The sequence below is a fragment of the Anoplopoma fimbria genome, chromosome 11, assembly GCF_027596085.1.
Source record: "Anoplopoma fimbria isolate UVic2021 breed Golden Eagle Sablefish chromosome 11, Afim_UVic_2022, whole genome shotgun sequence".
Taxonomy (NCBI): Eukaryota; Metazoa; Chordata; class Actinopteri; order Perciformes; family Anoplopomatidae; genus Anoplopoma; species Anoplopoma fimbria.
Window position 1 is genome coordinate 11,689,682 of NC_072459.1, and position 18,138 is coordinate 11,707,819.

General features: G+C 40.5%; 2 protein-coding genes across 2 annotated transcripts; both read left to right on the forward strand.

The window, feature by feature from the left end:
• Positions 1-26: 26 nt before the first annotated feature.
• LOC129098709 (galectin-3-binding protein A-like) lies at positions 27-3,067 on the forward strand. The gene is made up of 6 exons (XM_054607794.1): positions 27-127; positions 401-498; positions 775-990; positions 1,156-1,290; positions 1,362-1,653; positions 1,804-3,067. Exons 2-6 carry the CDS (start codon positions 423-425, stop codon positions 2,846-2,848), a joined length of 1,764 nt encoding a protein of 587 aa, XP_054463769.1. The 5' UTR covers positions 27-127; positions 401-422; the 3' UTR covers positions 2,849-3,067.
• A 7,149-nt stretch (positions 3,068-10,216) lies between these two features.
• On the forward strand, positions 10,217-18,119 carry timp2b (TIMP metallopeptidase inhibitor 2b). Its single transcript, XM_054607228.1, has 5 exons — positions 10,217-10,573; positions 16,086-16,186; positions 16,273-16,378; positions 16,478-16,602; positions 16,696-18,119. The coding sequence occupies exons 1-5, from the start codon at positions 10,444-10,446 to the stop codon at positions 16,891-16,893; spliced, it is 660 nt and encodes a 219-aa protein (XP_054463203.1). The 5' UTR covers positions 10,217-10,443; the 3' UTR covers positions 16,894-18,119.
• Positions 18,120-18,138: the final 19 nt, after the last annotated feature.

An 18,138-nucleotide genomic window follows, 5' to 3' on the forward strand; every position in this document is an offset into this window, starting at 1 on the left:
GAAAGCAGCAGGAATGGAGAAGTGAACCCTGTTTTTAGCTGTTAAAAGGAGTGAGATTTGTGTCACAGTCTTCAGAAGAGAGAAGCACATCTTTGGACGACATCCCTTTGTTACCAGAGGAGATAAGGTAATGTGGTTTCATTATATGTAAGGATTTAGCACATTTCTGTCTTATATGTTTGACCTTTTGCTTTTATTGCACATATTTATTTTAGTCAGTAAAAATAACTTGCATTCCATCTTAATGAATGAATTGATTTTTGTGCAAAAAGACCAAAAACTAAATTACAGTTCTACTATTGTTGCTTTTCAAACATCTTTGAAGGCATAATCTTAAACTGTAAAGTAAAGTGCATATTTCTCACATTGTCACTTCTTTGTCGTCGTCTGTCTGCATCAGACTCCTACATTGGTGGTTGAAAATGCTCGGACATCGAAACTTATTCCCTCTGTGGCTTCTGCTACTTCCCCATGTCTCTGGAAGTGCAGTGATGTTTGGTGAGTCATCCGAAGCATGTCTCATTTGTGTGAGAACTAATATAAAATGTACACTTTTACACTGAAATAAATGTTATGGAATGGATACAGTCTCTATAATATACTAGTTTTCATTGTAGAACTCTAATCCATGCAATGCCTATTATGGTTTGTGCTTTTTTGCATATATATATTCACGCCATGCTCACTCAACAGACTGTAGATTATCCAAATGTTTATATGACCTCTATTCTGTCAGGTCCTTGGTTAATATCCCGAGCATGTGTTTGCATACAGGTAGACAGAGAAACCCTGTGCCGCAGGAAGGTAATGTGAGGCTGTTTGGCGGCGATGGTGCCGATGGTGCCGATGGCCGTGTGGAAATCTACCATGGAGGGAGTTGGGGAACGGTGTGTGACGACGACTGGGACCTGGCTGAGGCCCAGGTGGTTTGTCGCCAGCTCCGCTTCCTCGGAGCCGTCTCTGTTGTCATTGGGAAGGACTACGGAAAAGGTGCCTTCTACTTCCATTTATCCCCCACCAGAGGGCAGTGACATTATCGTGATGAGTGTGGAGCTGTGATTTGATACCAACGCCACAAAATAAGCCATCAAAAAGGTCACTGTTTAATGTGTTACTGCCATAACAAACGTGCTTCTTTTTCATTTGTCTTCACAGTGTCCGGACCTATTTGGCTGGATGATCTGACATGTAAAGGCACAGAGAACTATCTTTCTGCATGTGGTTTCGGAAGCTGGGGAAAAACTGACTGCACCCACAAAGAGGACGTCGGAGTTATTTGTGAAACAGGCAGTACGTATCTTAACTCTCTTTGGGGCCTTTGTGCTCAATCAAATTTTCATCCTAATCCTTTGTGGTTCCAGGCTCAAATGTGACCGGCAGAAATTCTGCATACTCGCTGGACCACAGCATCTCACTGTCTGATGAGCGCGGCCAGATCTTTGACAGCGGGAACAGCTGTGACTTCTTGATCTCAGTCCGGAGTGTGACTGGAAACACACAGGAAAACGAGACCCAGGAGGAGGTGGGGTTGACGATTTGCGCGCACAAATTGATCCTCTCACAATTCCCACTCTTCAATGCCTCAGAGGAGACCACCGGCATCACGGTTGATGTCGACCAGTCTTGCGAACCCCATTTCTCCTCCTTCATCAGGTAAAATGAAACTGCTATGATGACTAGAACTGATTTAAGATACAGGATTCCTATGAATATCACCCACGTGTTTTGTAAGCATGTAAATAGAAAGCACAATCACTTAAAACCATCTCGAAAAATCTAACACATACCCTACTATCTCATTAGGTACATTTACACCCGCCAGGTGGATGTGACCCTCTCCTCTGTGAAGTGTCTCCACTGGATGGCTTATAAGTTTGGAGTGAAGCAGCTGATGGAGGAAACAGGCCGGCTGTTCACTAAATTCATCCCAGAGGACGCCTCCTTCCAAACGCAGGTGTCCCTTCACGAATATGCAGTGGAGACTGAGGACTTTGTCCTCCAAGAGACCTGTATTCAGTATCTGGCCTGGAACTACCAAAATCTGACCATGTCCCCTGCTTGGACCCAACTCTCCGTTGAGCTTCTCGGATCCCTTCTACTGCGCTCAGACCTGGTGGTGTCGGATGAATATTTTCTGCTTCAGACCGTGGAGGGCTGGATCGCAGAGAAGGGCAAATCGATCAGTTTAGAAACCCAGGTGGATCTGTTGAGTCGCATTCGTTTCCCTATGATCCCAGCTGAGGCACTGTATGACCTGGAGTCCAACTCTTCTCTCTACAGCACTCATGAGAATCTATATCGCAAAAACATTTTGAGAGCCTTACAGTTTAATGTTCTGCTCTTCAGCAAACTGACGTCCAACAAAAAGTTCGACAGAGAAGATGATGATATCCGACCAAGGATCTACACCGCTGAGCCATGGAGCACTGCTATAGATCGCCAGCAAACCCGCAATTTCTATAACCAGCGTTACGATCAATACAATCAACAAAATCCTAGCACCATGTATTTCAACACACCTGTCCACAACAGCTTGATCTTTAAGAGCAAAATGATTCGCTGGGAGGCAAATGTCTTCAAGAGCCAATATGAATGTTCAAACCGAGGCGTGAGATGCGAGTCGTTCCCTTCAGCAAGGCTGGCGCCACAAAACAGTCTCACTGAATGGAGCAACATCCTCTTTCGTAATCGTCTCCTGCTGATGTGCCAAGGCAAGTACATCTTTCAGGTTCAGGACTTCAAGGGCAACATGGCCAACATGGCGGTGAATGGGACCCAGTTTTCACCCTATTCCTGTCCTGATGACCAGCAAACCTACCGCTTTGTAGTGAGACCGGAGTATGTCTGATCCAAAAGCAGGGCCAGGCTCAATATTCAATATTCTGATCAATTTGCCTGTGCATTATTCAACAGGTTGCAAATGATGCTACAATATCATCTGTGTGATTTTATTTTTTCATAAATCTTCATTGATTAGCTACAATTGTGTAATCTGGCTGTGATTTATTACACATCAAGTATAATTTCCTGCTTTTTGTTTAACAGCAAATAAAAAAAGTGATATCTAGATCCTTTTCTGAGTGTGTCTGTTCTTCACAAAAGCAAACAGAACATATAAATCCCAACTTCCGGTTCATCCAGATGTGAGACACACAAAATGACAATAGTAAATAGGGCCAAGTTAAATTACTCATCAGACAGATTTTATAGCTTCACTTTGCTGCACATATTGACATTTTCTCCTCTGTGTGTGTGTGTGCTCTCTCCTGAGCTTTATCTATATCTGCCATTTTGCTGCTAGAAAGTTCACTGCAGGGGAGGAGTTCATATGCATTTATCAATACTTCAGTTTACTGTGAGTAGTGAAATGGAGCTCTGTCAGGGAGCAATTTGATGTATTTGTGCAGGAGAAAACGGAAATAAAGTGCATTACAGTTTGGAACTTACAGTATTTCTGCTAAATGTCATTGAAATACAAGTTCAAAGGAATAGTTGAACAGTTTGGGAAGTACGCTTTTGTCTCTGATGGACATTTAGATGATAAGATCAATATAACTTTAATGTTTGTCTGTTAAATATAAGGTTAATCAGCAGTCAATTGGCTAAGACAAAGACTGAAAACAGGAGGAAACAGCTAACCTGGCTGTTACCAATTTTAATAAAATCCCCTTAACACCTGAAAAGAGCCCTAACATGCTATATTTTGATTGTGTAAAAAAAAAAATCTTTAAAAAGTGTTATATACCAAATAACCAGATATCCTGGAGTCTCAGTTGAATGTTGAATTCTTTATGAATCATGGAATCTTCCCGAGAAATTTTGTTTCCAGACTGTTTTCGAGTGCCCGCACTTGACAACATGCAGGCCGACATGCAGAGACAGGTGGGTTAAACAGCCACATGTAACAGGCTAACGCTTGTGACTCATGGGTTTCTGAGAAGTGTAACTGATTGTGGGCGCACCAAAGCATGACATGATAAAAAAGAAAATTTGTGATCATATGCTGCGGGTGTTCATTACGTTATCAGTGTATATTCAAAGATGACTCCTCCACATGCACTCATGGTTCAGGGCTGTTCAAACTCATAGCATTGGTTTGGTCAGACGCAGGAGAGAGTGCTGCAAAGCAAGGCTGATTCACTCACAAGTACTCTCATGCCAGGTTACATTCACAATGTAATGTGTCTCCCCCTCGGGGGAGAGGGGAAGTTCAGCTATGTCATCACTTGTTTTGCTGCAATTGACATCCGGCTGTATTTTCATTATTGTGTAATTTTATCCCACAAATCATTGCCTCCCACAGGTTATGAAATGCTCTGTTTGTTTGGTTTTCCTGACTTTTTTTCGATTCAATTTAGGAGGTTCTATAAACAATTATTTATTTAATCTACCAGCTTGAACTCCAATGCTCTCCCAAAATGTTCCCTTTATGTTTGAAAACATGAAGTTCATTGTGATCACACACAATGAAATTGTCATTTTACATTGTTGTGCAATTTCAGTGGAATTCAGCATTATGTATTTGATCTTAAATCAGCACTGATACTTATTTTCAAGTCTACGATGGATCAAATGATTACATGTAATGTGAAATGAATAGTGATGAACCCACAAAGAATAACTACCAAACTCTGCAGTTCCCCTCGTATAACCAAAGCGTTTTAGCATATTTAATTAGTCGTTTTTATTTTAAGGCCTGCAAATTTACTCTCATCCGCCTCTTTCGGCAGCAGCAGGCAGCTGTTTTTCGGCAACAAAAAGCACTGATAGATCAATTACACGCTGCCTTTCCAGCACTAAATCACAGACACACAAAGTTAGCAACTAGCTGGTGAACGTAGTGGATCATGAAGCAGCTAAAGAGCCTTGTATATCCCTCTCGAGCTGGTGGAGAGCCAAACAGAGTTTAAAGTCCAAGTGAAATGGAAGTTAGAGCGTCTTTAGCTTCTGTACTTTGAGGTTTTGCCCAATTAAAACTAAATATTTCAGTTACAAAAGTGATATATTTATCAAATCCTTTGCTTTTGATCGGATCACTAAAAAGTGGGCAGGCTTATAATGTCCGACTCCACACACATCTCCCTTTTTGCTAAAAGTTGCAGATTGATTGACAGATGGATGTCATGATTTTATTGGTGGAAATTGGTAATAGCTTACGTTAACACGTTTCAAATTTTGTTATACAGGAAGAAAAGATGATTGGATTTTGATATAAATATATGAGGACATTTCTTTTTTTGTGTGTATATATACATATATATACATATATACATACCCCAAATAAAAAAATGATTACTGCTGCTTTAACTAAGATCAATAACAAAGGTCTTCTGGCTTGATCGACTGCAAACTTTTTGTTTACTCTTTTTGTTTGCTCTGTGGTTTAAATTGGTCATCAGCATCCAAGTCATTCCCTGGTAGCATTGTAGAGGAAATGACTGTACAATAGTAAGTTTAACTGATGGCTCTGTTACGTAAAAGTGAAAGTTCCGGTGAGAGCACTAATTAGTTTCTCAGGGCAGTCACCATTTCTACTGAAACCAAATTAAAACACTGATGTTGCTCCGCAGACGCTACCAGCCGACTCACAGTGACTTACTGTGATGTTGCCACACCATACTGAGTGGCCGGTCGGACCATCTGACCTCAGATTCTATGTTGTGATTGTGTTGTTTTTTAACCAGATCGTTTCCTTTTGACCCTGAGGTGAATTTGCTGAAGCTGATTCATTGTCTCACATTTTCACAAATAAAATAGGAATAGTTGTGCACTTATGAACGGAAAATTATGGGAATTACCCCTGAGCCGTGGCTAGGTTACATCCCAACACAGAGGGTTGAGAGGACGGGGGGCGGACATGCAGCGTTGTATGGATGGTCAAAATCCTACGTGTTGGTCAGATCATGTGGGATCTGTGCAGGCACCAGGGCAGGGGAGGTGGGAGTCAGAGGATGTGGGTGACTGCCACAGCACCCACCAGTTCCCGCAATGAGACCCTCTTTTTCCTTTCTTGCTGGGCCTTTCTTTTGAGAGTATTCCTGGCTTTGCAAGTCTGTAATTTAGGGGATGTATGGACCATTCCTGAGCCCCTTTTGGAGTTTGTAGTGGGTAAAGTACACAGGGGGCTGCTTACATTGCACTTCTTTGACAAAATCCGCCCTCTCTCAACAAATTAAAACCAAATGTTGATACAATAATCCAGATCTTAACTGGCGAGCAAAACCCAATCCTAAAGGGAGAGTCGCAGTGTGGGAAAGAGCTCAGAATGGTCATGCTGTGAGGTCATTTGAAATATGCTCAGGAGCCGGGGACACGGCCGCGATCCGAGCAGAGCCCACCACATCAGTCAGCATCTCAGAGCAAAGGAAGCCGACTGTTTGGACTGGGGGCGGCAAGGCTTGGCCAAGAAGAAGGCGTCTGCTGTTCCTCTGATGCTTTTGGTAAACTGTGGAAAGAGGCGGAGGCATATTTCTACTCATATTGTCTTGGATGTGTCACTTCCTTTCACGTGTCCTAATGTCGGATTCGTACGCCCAACATCTGTGTTCTTGTTATTGGTACATCTTTTGTGTCTGGTAACTTCCAATCTGTTAGCGAGTCATACCGGGTTGCAAAATATCTAACAATTTGGGAATTTTCCTTATCTGACTGATGGCATTCTTACACCAAAAGTGAATGGATGTCTCATTTTCCTTTCTGCTCTCCCTCTCTTTCCCTGCCTGTTTTTACACAGACATCAAGTGGGCTAACAGAGACCTGTGGAAAACAAACCAGGCAAAAATGCTCAACTGTGGAAAAAGAGTGGAAATATTTGCCAGAGTGACCATAAGACCGACTTTCTATGGCCAAATATGATGTCAGGGAGCGAGGAAGCCACAGAAGATCCAGTCTTCTCTCGTTCCCTCTACAGTCCTCTTCATTATTCATCATCAGCCCTAATCATCAAACACGCCATGCCCTCGCCGTGATCTCTCGTTTCTAAGCCAGAATCAACAGGGGAGGCCACAAAAGCTCACACTCTTGAGATCCTCAGTTTCCTGATGTGCTTTTGCAGCGGTGAACTTTCCAACTAAAGGGCCATCTATTATTGTGCATGAGTAAGGGATGAGGAACGACTAAAGAATTTGACTATAGCATAGGGTTTCTTTCACAGGAGAGCGGAGGGACTTGGGTAGCATACGCTTAGGGGAATCGCCGCCAGATTGAATCTATTAAATTTAGGGGGATGATGTCACTTCTCTGCACTCCTCCACTCCTTGTTCACTCCTACTTCCATCATCTGTTACAAACAATGTTTAAATAGTGACTGAAAGTGACTGTGCATGAATAAACACTTTCACTGAATGGGCGTGGGCTGACGATGATTCTGCAGAAGTCACGTCAGTGTTTTCTCAACTACAAATTACCATTAAATGTTAAAATAAATGTCAATATCATTTTAAATTAACAATGTATCAAGTGACAATTTGGTATAAATGTGAGAACGTTAAAAGAGGTCTGTCGTAGTGATAAACTTACAGTGAATTGTCACCCCTATCTGCAGCTTCACTCATCTTTACAGAGCTTGATAGAGTTTTAGCTCATCGTTAAGCTGTTTGGCTCACAACTTTACTGTTTGTTTCACTGTCACCGCTGTCATAGCCAGATTTTTGTTCACAATTTTCAATAAATTAGTTCTAAATTCCCACAGCTCAGTGCCTGCTCAGCACCAAACAGGAGACAGACATAGATATTGACAAGCTTTGGATCAATAAAGTCAACATATAACTGCTAATTAGCCAGATATTTCCCGTAAACAGTTGTTAGTGACCAAATTGACCAAGTATTTGATTTAAATTCACCAGTGGCAAGAATTATTATGTTTCCTAATAACTTCTGAATGTAAATGCCTGAAACTGCTGTTTGCTAACAAGTTTACCAAATCAATGGATTGTTTTAAACCTAAACTAAACCTCCAGACTAATTAATTTCATCACTGTGGTCAGTTCCTAACATGACTTGAACCCCCCAGCCCAAGTATATGTATATGAATATATATGAATATTCTACTTAATTTAGCAATAGTAAGCAATCCAAAAGGCTTTTTGCCATAAAGCCCCTTCTGATGTAGTAGTAGTAGTAGTAGTAGTAGTAGTAGTAGGAGGAGGAGGAGGAGCGGTGGATGCATCAGGACTTTTCACCTGTTTAGGCTTAGGCAACAACACTTCTTGGTTAGGTTTAGGAAAAATATACATATCCTACAGAAGGTTATATATACACATACAGTATCTATTGTGTGCCAGGGTCGGGTGCAAATTGCATTTTTGGTTTCTGACACCTGGATGCTAATAGCATCTGCCATAAAATAATGTGTATGGTATTTCATGCTGTTAATGCAAAGTAAGACATTGTCTCGACGAACCCTTACTCACTGACTGTTTACAGAAGTGAACAGTCAGTGAGTAAGTGCCTGCGGAAAGTTACTCAAGAACGTTAGTAGCTTACAAACTTAACTACAGTGTCTTTAAGAAAGTGGAAGAACAGTCAGTTTGCAGAAACTACGCATTCGTGGAGACAGACATAGTTATTGACAAGCTGGGTAACAATAAAGTCAACATATAACTGCTAATTAGCCAGATATTTCCCGTAAACAGTTGTTAGTGACCAAATTGACCAAGTATTTGATTTAAATTCACCAGTGGCAAGAATTATTATGTTTCCTAATAACTTCTGAATGTAAATGCCTGAAACTGCTGTTTGCTAACAAGTTTACCAAATCAACTGAAATTTGGAAATGTCAATGTTGTGTTTACAGCTTGTTTCTGCTGTTGCCAAGTGATCAAAACAATCAGGGTTAAGGCCCATAGCCTATTACATTGCAAAACAATTGAGGTTGTACAACAAGGGGAAAAACAACAAATCAAAGAAAAAAATGTCCAACTTGTAGTGTCACCACAAGTGTTGTAAGCTAGTGTAAGTTCACTGTTACCACAGACAGTATGTTCAGGTTGAAAGTCAGATGGCGGTCAGTCCAGATATCTACTTCCATTAGACGAATACTGAGAAAGAATCGAGAAGTTTGGGGCCACTCTCATGTCTGTGTGTTTGGTAAAAGCTAGCAGGAGCAGCCGGTTATCTTTTGGTTGGGGTGGTGGACTAGTTATTTCCTCTGAGAAGTTGCCAGGCAACCAGGAAGTTACCTGTCCCAGCCAAAGAAAACAGCCCGACACATAACCCTCCTGTAAAACAGCAAAATGACGTTTGTACACTTGGTTTTGTTGTACAGATGAAACAAACAATTTAGTGTTAATAAGTGAGCTTTAGAGACGCTGGTAGGCCACTGGGACATGCTAGCTCGTTCACCGTTTTCAGTTGTAACCATAAGATAACCGTCTGTTGGCTGTAGATTCAAATTCACGAGACCGACACAAGAGTCTCATAAACTCTCATCAAACACTAGGCAAGAATACAATTAAAAAATGACTATTTGGGGGGAGTTTTTCCTTATCTGAATCAAGGGGCCGACGACGGAAGATGTTGTATGTTGAACGGATCGTAAAGCCCCCTGAGGCAAATTTGTGAGTTGATAATGGGCTGTATAAATTAATATTCAATTGAAAGTGATTTGAATTTTGTCTGAGCACCCTCTGACTCTCCAGATGATCTGTCACTAGTATTACATTTAGATTTCCATTGAATTGGAATGGAAAAACCACAAAATAGTTGTCTGCTGATTTAATCTTTCTAAATGTATACTCACACAGATTGTGAGATAAGGAAATACATCAGACACGATGACATAATAACCCCAATTTTTCCTAGCTGATTTCATTTTTTTAGTTTTAGTTTTTTTATGTTAGGTTATAATTTAAGTTAATGTTAGAATTAAATGTTATTTATTGGGGATTATAAGTGAACTAGGAAAAGTTCATGGTTGAAAATTTAAGAACAAGGACTCATGCACTTGTGTGTGTGTGTTTGTGTGCGTGTGCGTGCGTGTGTGTGTGTGTGTGTGCGTGTGCGTGTGGCTGAAGTACATGTTAACAGATGCTGTATCACACTCGACTATCCACCCTTTCATGCGACAGTATTGTGACAGAGGGTGACGACGGGGTTTTTGCGGGTGGGTGAGAAAAAATGTTGGGAGCCGCTAAACCGACGCAGAGCTGCTGCAGCTCACTGGCTGAGCCCGCAGCAGGGGGAGGAGTCTGCCGCTAATAAAATGCGGCTGCTCCTGACGGTAGAGGAAAAACAGATTTAGAGGAGGAACTCTGAGTGCAGTCTCTACCAGGAATGACCAGCCTCTCATGCTTTGTGCATCCTACACTCTGACAAAGTGGGCCGTCTCTTATCCTGGGGACATTTTCTAATTCATCTCCATTAGACTTTGTCGGAGCTGCTCGACTTGTTCCTTCTCGTTCATTTCTCCCACAATCACCTCTTTAAGTTAAACAGTTTTCTAAGATGACCTGGACGGCGAACAGTTGTTTAGTCACTCTGGCCATCCTGTTTCTGTGGCGAGTGGAAGAAATAGCAGAAGCCTGCAGCTGCTCTCCAGCGCATCCTCAGGAGAAGTTTTGCCACTCAGATGTCGGTAAGTTCATTCACAATTAATTAATATAAAGCAGCAATCTGTCTTAATTCGTTTGAATGTATGGTGTCGAGGAATCATTTCTTCTTCTTTTTTTGACACAGAAACTGTAAATGCTAAGAGGGGAAAACTTGCCCTTCTCTTGTGTTTACAATTACAGGGGGGAGGAGGTGGAATTTTCTGTTTCTCAATCAATCTTTCCGCTGCCCTCCTCCTCTCTTTTTTCCTCCTTCTCTCTCTCTGATCATCTGTTGATAGTCTTAAGCCATGATAGTTACAGAAAATGTAACTTACTTTATTTTACTTCTTGATCTACAGTATAATCAGTGGCTGGAATGCTACTAAGATCATTTACTCAAGTATTGTATTTCCATTTGTATGCTACTTTATACTCCACCACACCTCAGAGGGAAATATACTTGTCTGAGAGCATTTTTTCCATACCCTTCCTCTCCATTGAAAACCATGTATCTGTAGATGTGTTGATTTTGATTTTTTTTGCGATAAACTGAAGGTGATCCTGCATGTGGTGAGAAAAGTCTCCTACTCCTTTTAAAAAAAAAAAAAAACAATTTGGATCAGCTGGAAAATGCCTCATCACACAGCTGAAAACAGGGCTGTGGTTCATAACTCGTGAAAAGTTGACTTTTAAGAAGTACGTTGTTCTCACAGGAAGGCTACAAATAGATGATGATCTTATAGGATGTGATGCATTAGATTAAACTACCCAACAGTATGTGGAAGTGTTAAAATTAGCACAACCATAAATACATCAGCAATATTATTCCACAAACATCATAAATACTAGTCCAACAAGTAAAACGCTGACAGGAAACATTTTAATGCAGAATGACAGCTTTTATTTTTCATAGACGGTTTCTGTTATGATTTGGCGCTTAATAAATAAATAAATGATAGACTCGACTAAAAGTAGAATGTGCTGATTATACTGACCAACTTTTACTTAAGTAAGCTTTTGCATGCAGTGCTTCATAAAGGATCAGAACACCTCTTCCACCACTGAGTACAATAGAAACAAAACATATTATAAGAGTTTTTACTCGATTACTTGCAAAAGCATTTTTGCCACATCGTCGCCTGTTATTCAGGCTGATCCGAGTTTTTGTTATCTTCCTTCTAACTGTCATTCGTGGAGTGTATGTCTGACAAAGAAACAAAACAGACATGGTAGTATGTCATCCTGGTGAGTAAACTGTGGATCGAGTAATGCTCATGCAGAAGAAAGTACTCGTACTATTGTCAACACAGTGGTTGAGAGGTTTATGGTGCACTTCCTTAATGACTACTAAATGGCAATTTAATTTGCTCTTTCTCAAAGGTCATATATATCCTTTCCCTCCTTATTTTTTACCCATTACAGAACACTGCTTGTTGCTGCCTCCAACACAGGCCTTAAAGCTAACGAGAGTCTCCACAGTGACCAGCTTGTGTAGCTATTTAAATTGGTGGTTTGCTGAGGGTCTTTTTTCTTGGTTGTGAGCTGGCTGAGTGTGTGGTATGTATACAGACGCTGACTTATTCAAAGGTTTCTCTTTACCATTGGATTCCACGGCTTTGGAGGGTGAAGAAACCACATTATCCTTCCTGCTTGGAGAGTTTACTGTAAAGGAAAGTCCTGATTTTTCTGAAGTTCCTTTCACCTTTTTCGTTGAGATAAATTAAAAGTTGCCACTACTCAAATGCACCCAGGTAGCTAATGAAAGACACTTCGAGAGAATGAAGGAAGTTAGCTGAGGATGACATTTAACGTGAGTTGAACAATTTCTTGATACAAATACTAAAGTGTTAAAGGGCATAGCAGCCCACCACTACTACTAATAGTAGAACTCTACATTAGTCTAACTTTTATAATGACATAGCGACAGAATTGATGACATCTTTTTTACAAAACATAACTACACTAAATAGCAAATACACCAAATATTAAATACAACTCTCTTATTTTTTTTTTTACAGAACAATGCTTTCTATCATTTGGTCTGGTAGAGTGTGCAGGGTCTCTCCAATGGATTGTTTTAAACCTAAACTAAACCTCCAGACTAATTCATTTCATCACTGTGGTCAGTTCCTAACATGACTTGAACCCCCCAGCCCAAGTATATGTATATGAATATATATGAATATTCTACTTAATTTAGCAATAGTAAGCAATCCAAAAGGCTTTCTGCCATAAAGCCCCTTCTGATTTAGTAGTAGTAGTAGTAGTAGTAGTAGTAGTAGTAGTAGTAGTAGTAGTAGTAGTAGTAGTAGTAGTAGTAGTAGGAGGAGGAGCGGTGGATGCATCAGGACTTTTGACCTGTTTAGGCTTAGGCAACAACACTTCTTGGTTAGGTTTAGGAAAAATATTCATATCCTACAGAAGGTTATACATACACATACAGTATCTATTGTGTGCCAGGGTCGGGTGCAAATTGCATTTTTGGTTTCTGACACCTGGATGCTAATAGCATCTGCCATAAAATAATGTGTAATGTATTTCATGCTGTTAATGCAAAGTAAGACATTGCCTCAAGGAACCCTTACTCACTGACTGTTTACAGAAGTGAAAGTTTTACTTAAGTTGCACAGACGTAGAGTCAGTGTCTGCGGAAAGTTACTCAAGAACATGAATAGCTTACAAACTTAACAACAGTGTCTCTTAAGAATGTAAGAGTTTGCAGAAACTACGCATTCGTGTGAGAACGTTGCATCATTAGGCCCTTTGCAACGTCCGTTTTGAAGATCTATTGTTCATTTTCATTAAGTGTTCTTGTTGTGGGAGGCAACGTCTGTTTCCAGCTCTGCCCCTAGTTGACCTCAGCTTTCTGTATTTTATTAGAGCCTCACTTATATCTTTCTCTATAAACTGGAGTAAACGAAAACAATTTACCAGATCAGCTTTTGTTATAAACATGTAGTCCCATTTGTGTTGTCAAAACAGACAGAGCGAGAACTGAAGAAAATCTCCCGTCATAAATTGAAATCCGTCCCTTGGGTCCTTGGCTGAGGCAGAGGAATGCCGGGCGGTCATATGCTGCTCTCGTTATGTGTTTTGCTCGTTATTTTACAATTCCCTGCGATTGGAGAGTATACCTGTGCAACTTTTTTGAACAAGGAAAGTGAACAATATGAGATCTAGAAAAAGAAGCGAGTTGTCTAACGTGACTTCCGGTATAAACACAACCCTGTGCTTCAAGCTGTGTAAACAGAGCTGCCATTAAAACCAGACTGAATGTGTGCAGCTGCTTTAAACTCCAGCATCACCAGTGATAATGCAGTGAACGATCTGTTAATTTTGTAAAGTAAACAAATGGATAATGGTGGATTATTCCCATGTATTCATGGAAAAAAAGATCAGCTAGGAGTCTATTTGAATCTCTAGTCTTTTGTCTGACCACTTTGTTGCTTCTCAGAGAGGTAAATGGATGTTCAGGCCCTGCAGTTACATGACATGCATTTGCTTTCTTCTCTTTTTCTCTATTTAGTTTAAAGCGCTCCAATGACCACAATACTACAAACACTATAATGTGTTTATTGTTTGAGTAACTAGAAAATGATGTGGGGCCCTTAGTCCCCAGTTTTTCCGAAATTTATGATTATTATAGGGCTTTGTCAGCCTGTTCCAGAAAACAGTCGTGTTTTGTGAGAGTTAGACTGTATATCATTACAGGCAATTAGGTCCACATTACTTAAGAATAAAACACACTATACCACCTCAAGAAAAAAACTAATGTGTTATTGCTTCAGTGCGATGGGGGCATCAGTTTGTTTGGGATTTTTTTTGATTATTTTTTTATGATGTAAAAAGCTAGAATGTGGATTTTCTCCAAATAATGTATGGAAGAAAGTCAATTTTAAGCATTTTTAATGCAATTTAAAGAGATGACAGACACCATATCAAAGTTGTTTTAAAAGCCCAAGTGCTCACAATGATATACAGTATATCATTCACATAAGCCCACACTATGTGTATTTTTTTTATGTACTGTGCATATTTTAACCTTCCCTACTTTACACCAGTAGAAGGAGAAATGATCTGTGTGTGATCCTGCACACTCAGTTGAAGGGGATTACCACTAATCCTCTTTGTAGCCAGAGAAGTTGGGGAGTTTCTCAGCACGCCTCGCCCTCAGTGTAGTGTTTGTGATTTGTAAACCATCTTCCCCGGTGTAGATGATCACACGATGCAGTTTGTCAAATCTAAATCGTGCCTGTAGTGTGTACAGCTTGTTTCTCAGTACATCTGCTACTTCACAGCAGCTCTGCGACACACAGAGAAGCACACAGCATGCACAAGTCATTTTCTAACACATGACACTGTTAGGCTACCTCTGCAATGTGACTGCTATTCCTGTCGGTTCTGCCCTCTGTTCCCTTGCTTAGAAAAAAGCAACCATCCTCATGACTCCATCACGTTATCCATCTGTGCACACACTCTCTTTTTTTCCTGTATTTTCTTTTTTTTTTTAAGGGTCGACTCTGTAGACCCTTAAAAGGAGATGTTCTCTAAACCTCTATTGTCATCAGATTAGTGCACACATGGCTCGCAGCTTCATACCTTCGTCATATAAAAAGCAAACGAAAAGGCTTGAACTTATTTGGTAAGGAAGTGGGCTGCTGATGGTGTTAGGCAGTCGGTAGCCGCCACCTTGAGAAAGCAAGGACCAAAACTTGGACTTAAGGGAGAACATCTGGTTAACATTATCTCTGTCGCTACTTGCCTTTGCTAAAAGCTATTTTTTTTTTGTATATGATTTTGTAAGTGTAGTAGTCATGTGACTGTGCAGTAATCACTGCATGATGCAAATAATCCACAGGTATAAGCTATGAAGGGTTTATGAGCAATTCTACACTGTACTTCAACACTTGGATTCACATGAATCAGAAGCAGTGATTGTGAAACACATAAGTCATATTATGTGCTAAATACTCGGTATTTGAGCTCAAAGGCTCATCGGTATGGCTCTGATGATATTTTTCCACTTGAACTGTTGTATTTTTTTCCCCCGTCCAAACCTCTCTGAATCTGGAAGCTGGAACCTCAGAGTGCAAGAGAGAGAGAGAGCGAGAGAGAGAGAGAGAGAGAGAGAGAGAGAAGGGGAAAAAATCTGCACACGAAAGGGAGAGAGGTTGATTTGCATGTCAGCACCTCTAACCAGACAGAGAGGCAGGCCGGCAGAGAGGCCTGAGGGCGAAGGGGAGCATTCTAGTTCAGCTTTTCAAAGATTGCTGACTGGCTTCCTCCTGCGTCGGCCCGGGAGCCTGGGAACAGGCAGCACACATTCCTCCCTCTGATTGCAGCTGATGAAACACTCATGTTGCCTCTGTCTTCCCAGCACCTGGCACATGCAAACTCCTCAGATCCAAGCCACAGCAATGTGTTGTTGCCGAGTCCAGCATGCCAAACCTGGGCAGGGCCCAGATCAGATACAGACGGACCCAGATCCTGTTCGCATTTTTAAATGACAATACAATGAATGTAAATGTGGGTTTTTTGTTTTTTTTCTCTTTCCAGTTATCAGGGCAAGGGTAGTCGGGAAGCAGGAGGTTGACGTTGGCAATGACATCTATGGAAACACCATCAAGCGTGTCAAGTATGACATCAAACAATTCAAGGTATGTGGGATAAAGCTAACGTTTTCATGTCATAAACCTATTTGCAATATGAATCTAAATGCTCTGCTCTCTGCTTGAATTGTCAGATGTTCAAAGGTCCCACCCAGGATTTTGACGCCATCTACACACCTCCCTCCTCTGCAATGTGTGGCGTAAATCTGGAAAATAATGGCAATGAGTATCTCATCACAGGTAAAACTTTTATAACATTTCAAATCACACAAAAATATAACAATTATTTTTCCTTAATACGTCTTCACGTCATTTAATGTGCTTTTTTATTTCTCTCAGGCAAACTGGAGACTGATGGGACGATGCATATCACACTGTGTGACTTCATTGAGCCCTGGGAGACCCTGAGTGCCACCCAGAAGAAGAGCCTGACTCAGCGCTATGAAATGGGCTGTGATTGCAAGGTAGAAATTGACTGCAAATTCAAATAATCTTGAAAGGTGCATTGTTTGTATTTAAGTTAAATCCCTAATGTTTGTCTCTTCTCCGATCCTTAGATCACCCACTGCATCTCCATCCCCTGCATGATCAGCAGCCCGGCGGAGTGCCTGTGGACTGACTGGGTGATCGAGAAGACATTCAATGGAGGGCAGGCCAAACACTTTGCTTGTATCAAGAGGAGTGATGACTCGTGTGCCTGGTACAGAGGGGCAGCACCACCCAAAAAGGATTTCATGGACATCGAAGAACCTTAACTCCACCACTGTCCAATTGTCTAAAGATGTCTAAGATTTAATAAGATACAAATACCAAAAACACAAATAAATACACGTCAAGTTCTTACTTTGATTTTATTTTCTTGTAAAGAAAGCCATAGGGCAAGTCCTCTGTGGTGAGGTTGTTTTATTTACAGGACTCATTATGTTTTTAATCAACAGTCTTATGAATGCAGCACTTTCAGACACTTCTTCCCCTAAATCCAAAGCACTTCGTCATAAACCACTTCTCTGTCAGCTGAAATAAGGGGATAGTCATCACATTTCAGTATTGCTGTTCATAGCGTTTTTGTTCTTGAGCTATTTTACCTTTTTTTACCAAAGGTATTTTTTTCAAGTGAACTATAATTCTATAATGCAACACATACAAACCTTCAACTCAAAGTCCAACAATTCTGTAAATTGGTTTGATCACAAATAACAAGTGGCAATTGGCGCCCAGATTTGTGACAGTAGAGCTATCACAAGGAACGACCACCTCTTGCCTGTCCTGCTTCGAGTATGCTAATTCCTTCCTCTTTATTTTATTTTTATTTTTTAAAGATGTGACAAACCTGTTTCAAGTAAGCACAATCATTGCTTATGCTAATGTTTTCTTTATTAATCCTGAGTAGACAAGAATGCACTTTGAACACAATCTGTTACAGCAGTCATATTGTCTAATGAAAATTTTCTGAAAAGGGGGATTGAATCTTCCATTTTTTTTATATTACAGCTCTTATATTTGTAATGCTTTACGAAAGAGCCTATTTTATTTAAGGAGGTCATGTGATTCATTATATTCTATTGAGAAAAAAAAGCCCACATTGTGATACTTTTTGGTACATCATTGGTGTTGTATACAGCGAAGACCAAGCATTTTAACAGCATAAGCAAAATACACATTTTATGTGCATTCAAGGTCAAATTGTTGGCTTAAAGTTACCTGCCTGACTGGCTCGTCCTTTCGGACAGTTGTTTAAAGATATTGTAACCAATCACCCATTTACTTGCAGAGCCTTTGATATGAACATAATAGGGTTGAGCAAATGCTATGTGACTTTGATAAATAATATGAGAGTGTAAAAAGGTTCTTCATTTGAAACTGTAGTCAAGTATGATGTCTTGTGCTGGTTTCACATGAGACATTCGAGATGATATTTGCATGCATGTCCAGCTGAATCAATACTGTACATTTTGACTATCACATTAAATGTCAAACCCTGTTTTGGTGCCTTGCATTGG

What these genes read in the sequence shown, in the direction of transcription:
- LOC129098709 (XM_054607794.1), top strand. Translation starts at nt 423, where the DNA reads ATGCTCGGACATCGAAACTTATTCCCTCTGTGGCTTCTGCTACTTCCC. An exon ending in TGGAAGTGCAGTGATGTTTG is followed by an intron (nt 499 to 774) that starts GTGAGTCATCCG and finishes GTTTGCATACAG; the next exon opens with GTAGACAGAGAAACCCTGTG. An exon ending in TGGGAAGGACTACGGAAAAG is followed by an intron (nt 991 to 1,155) that starts GTGCCTTCTACT and finishes TTGTCTTCACAG; the next exon opens with TGTCCGGACCTATTTGGCTG.
- timp2b (XM_054607228.1), top strand. Translation starts at nt 10,444, where the DNA reads ATGACCTGGACGGCGAACAGTTGTTTAGTCACTCTGGCCATCCTGTTT. An exon ending in ATGACATCAAACAATTCAAG is followed by an intron (nt 16,187 to 16,272) that starts GTATGTGGGATA and finishes TTGAATTGTCAG; the next exon opens with ATGTTCAAAGGTCCCACCCA. An exon ending in AAATGGGCTGTGATTGCAAG is followed by an intron (nt 16,603 to 16,695) that starts GTAGAAATTGAC and finishes TCCGATCCTTAG; the next exon opens with ATCACCCACTGCATCTCCAT.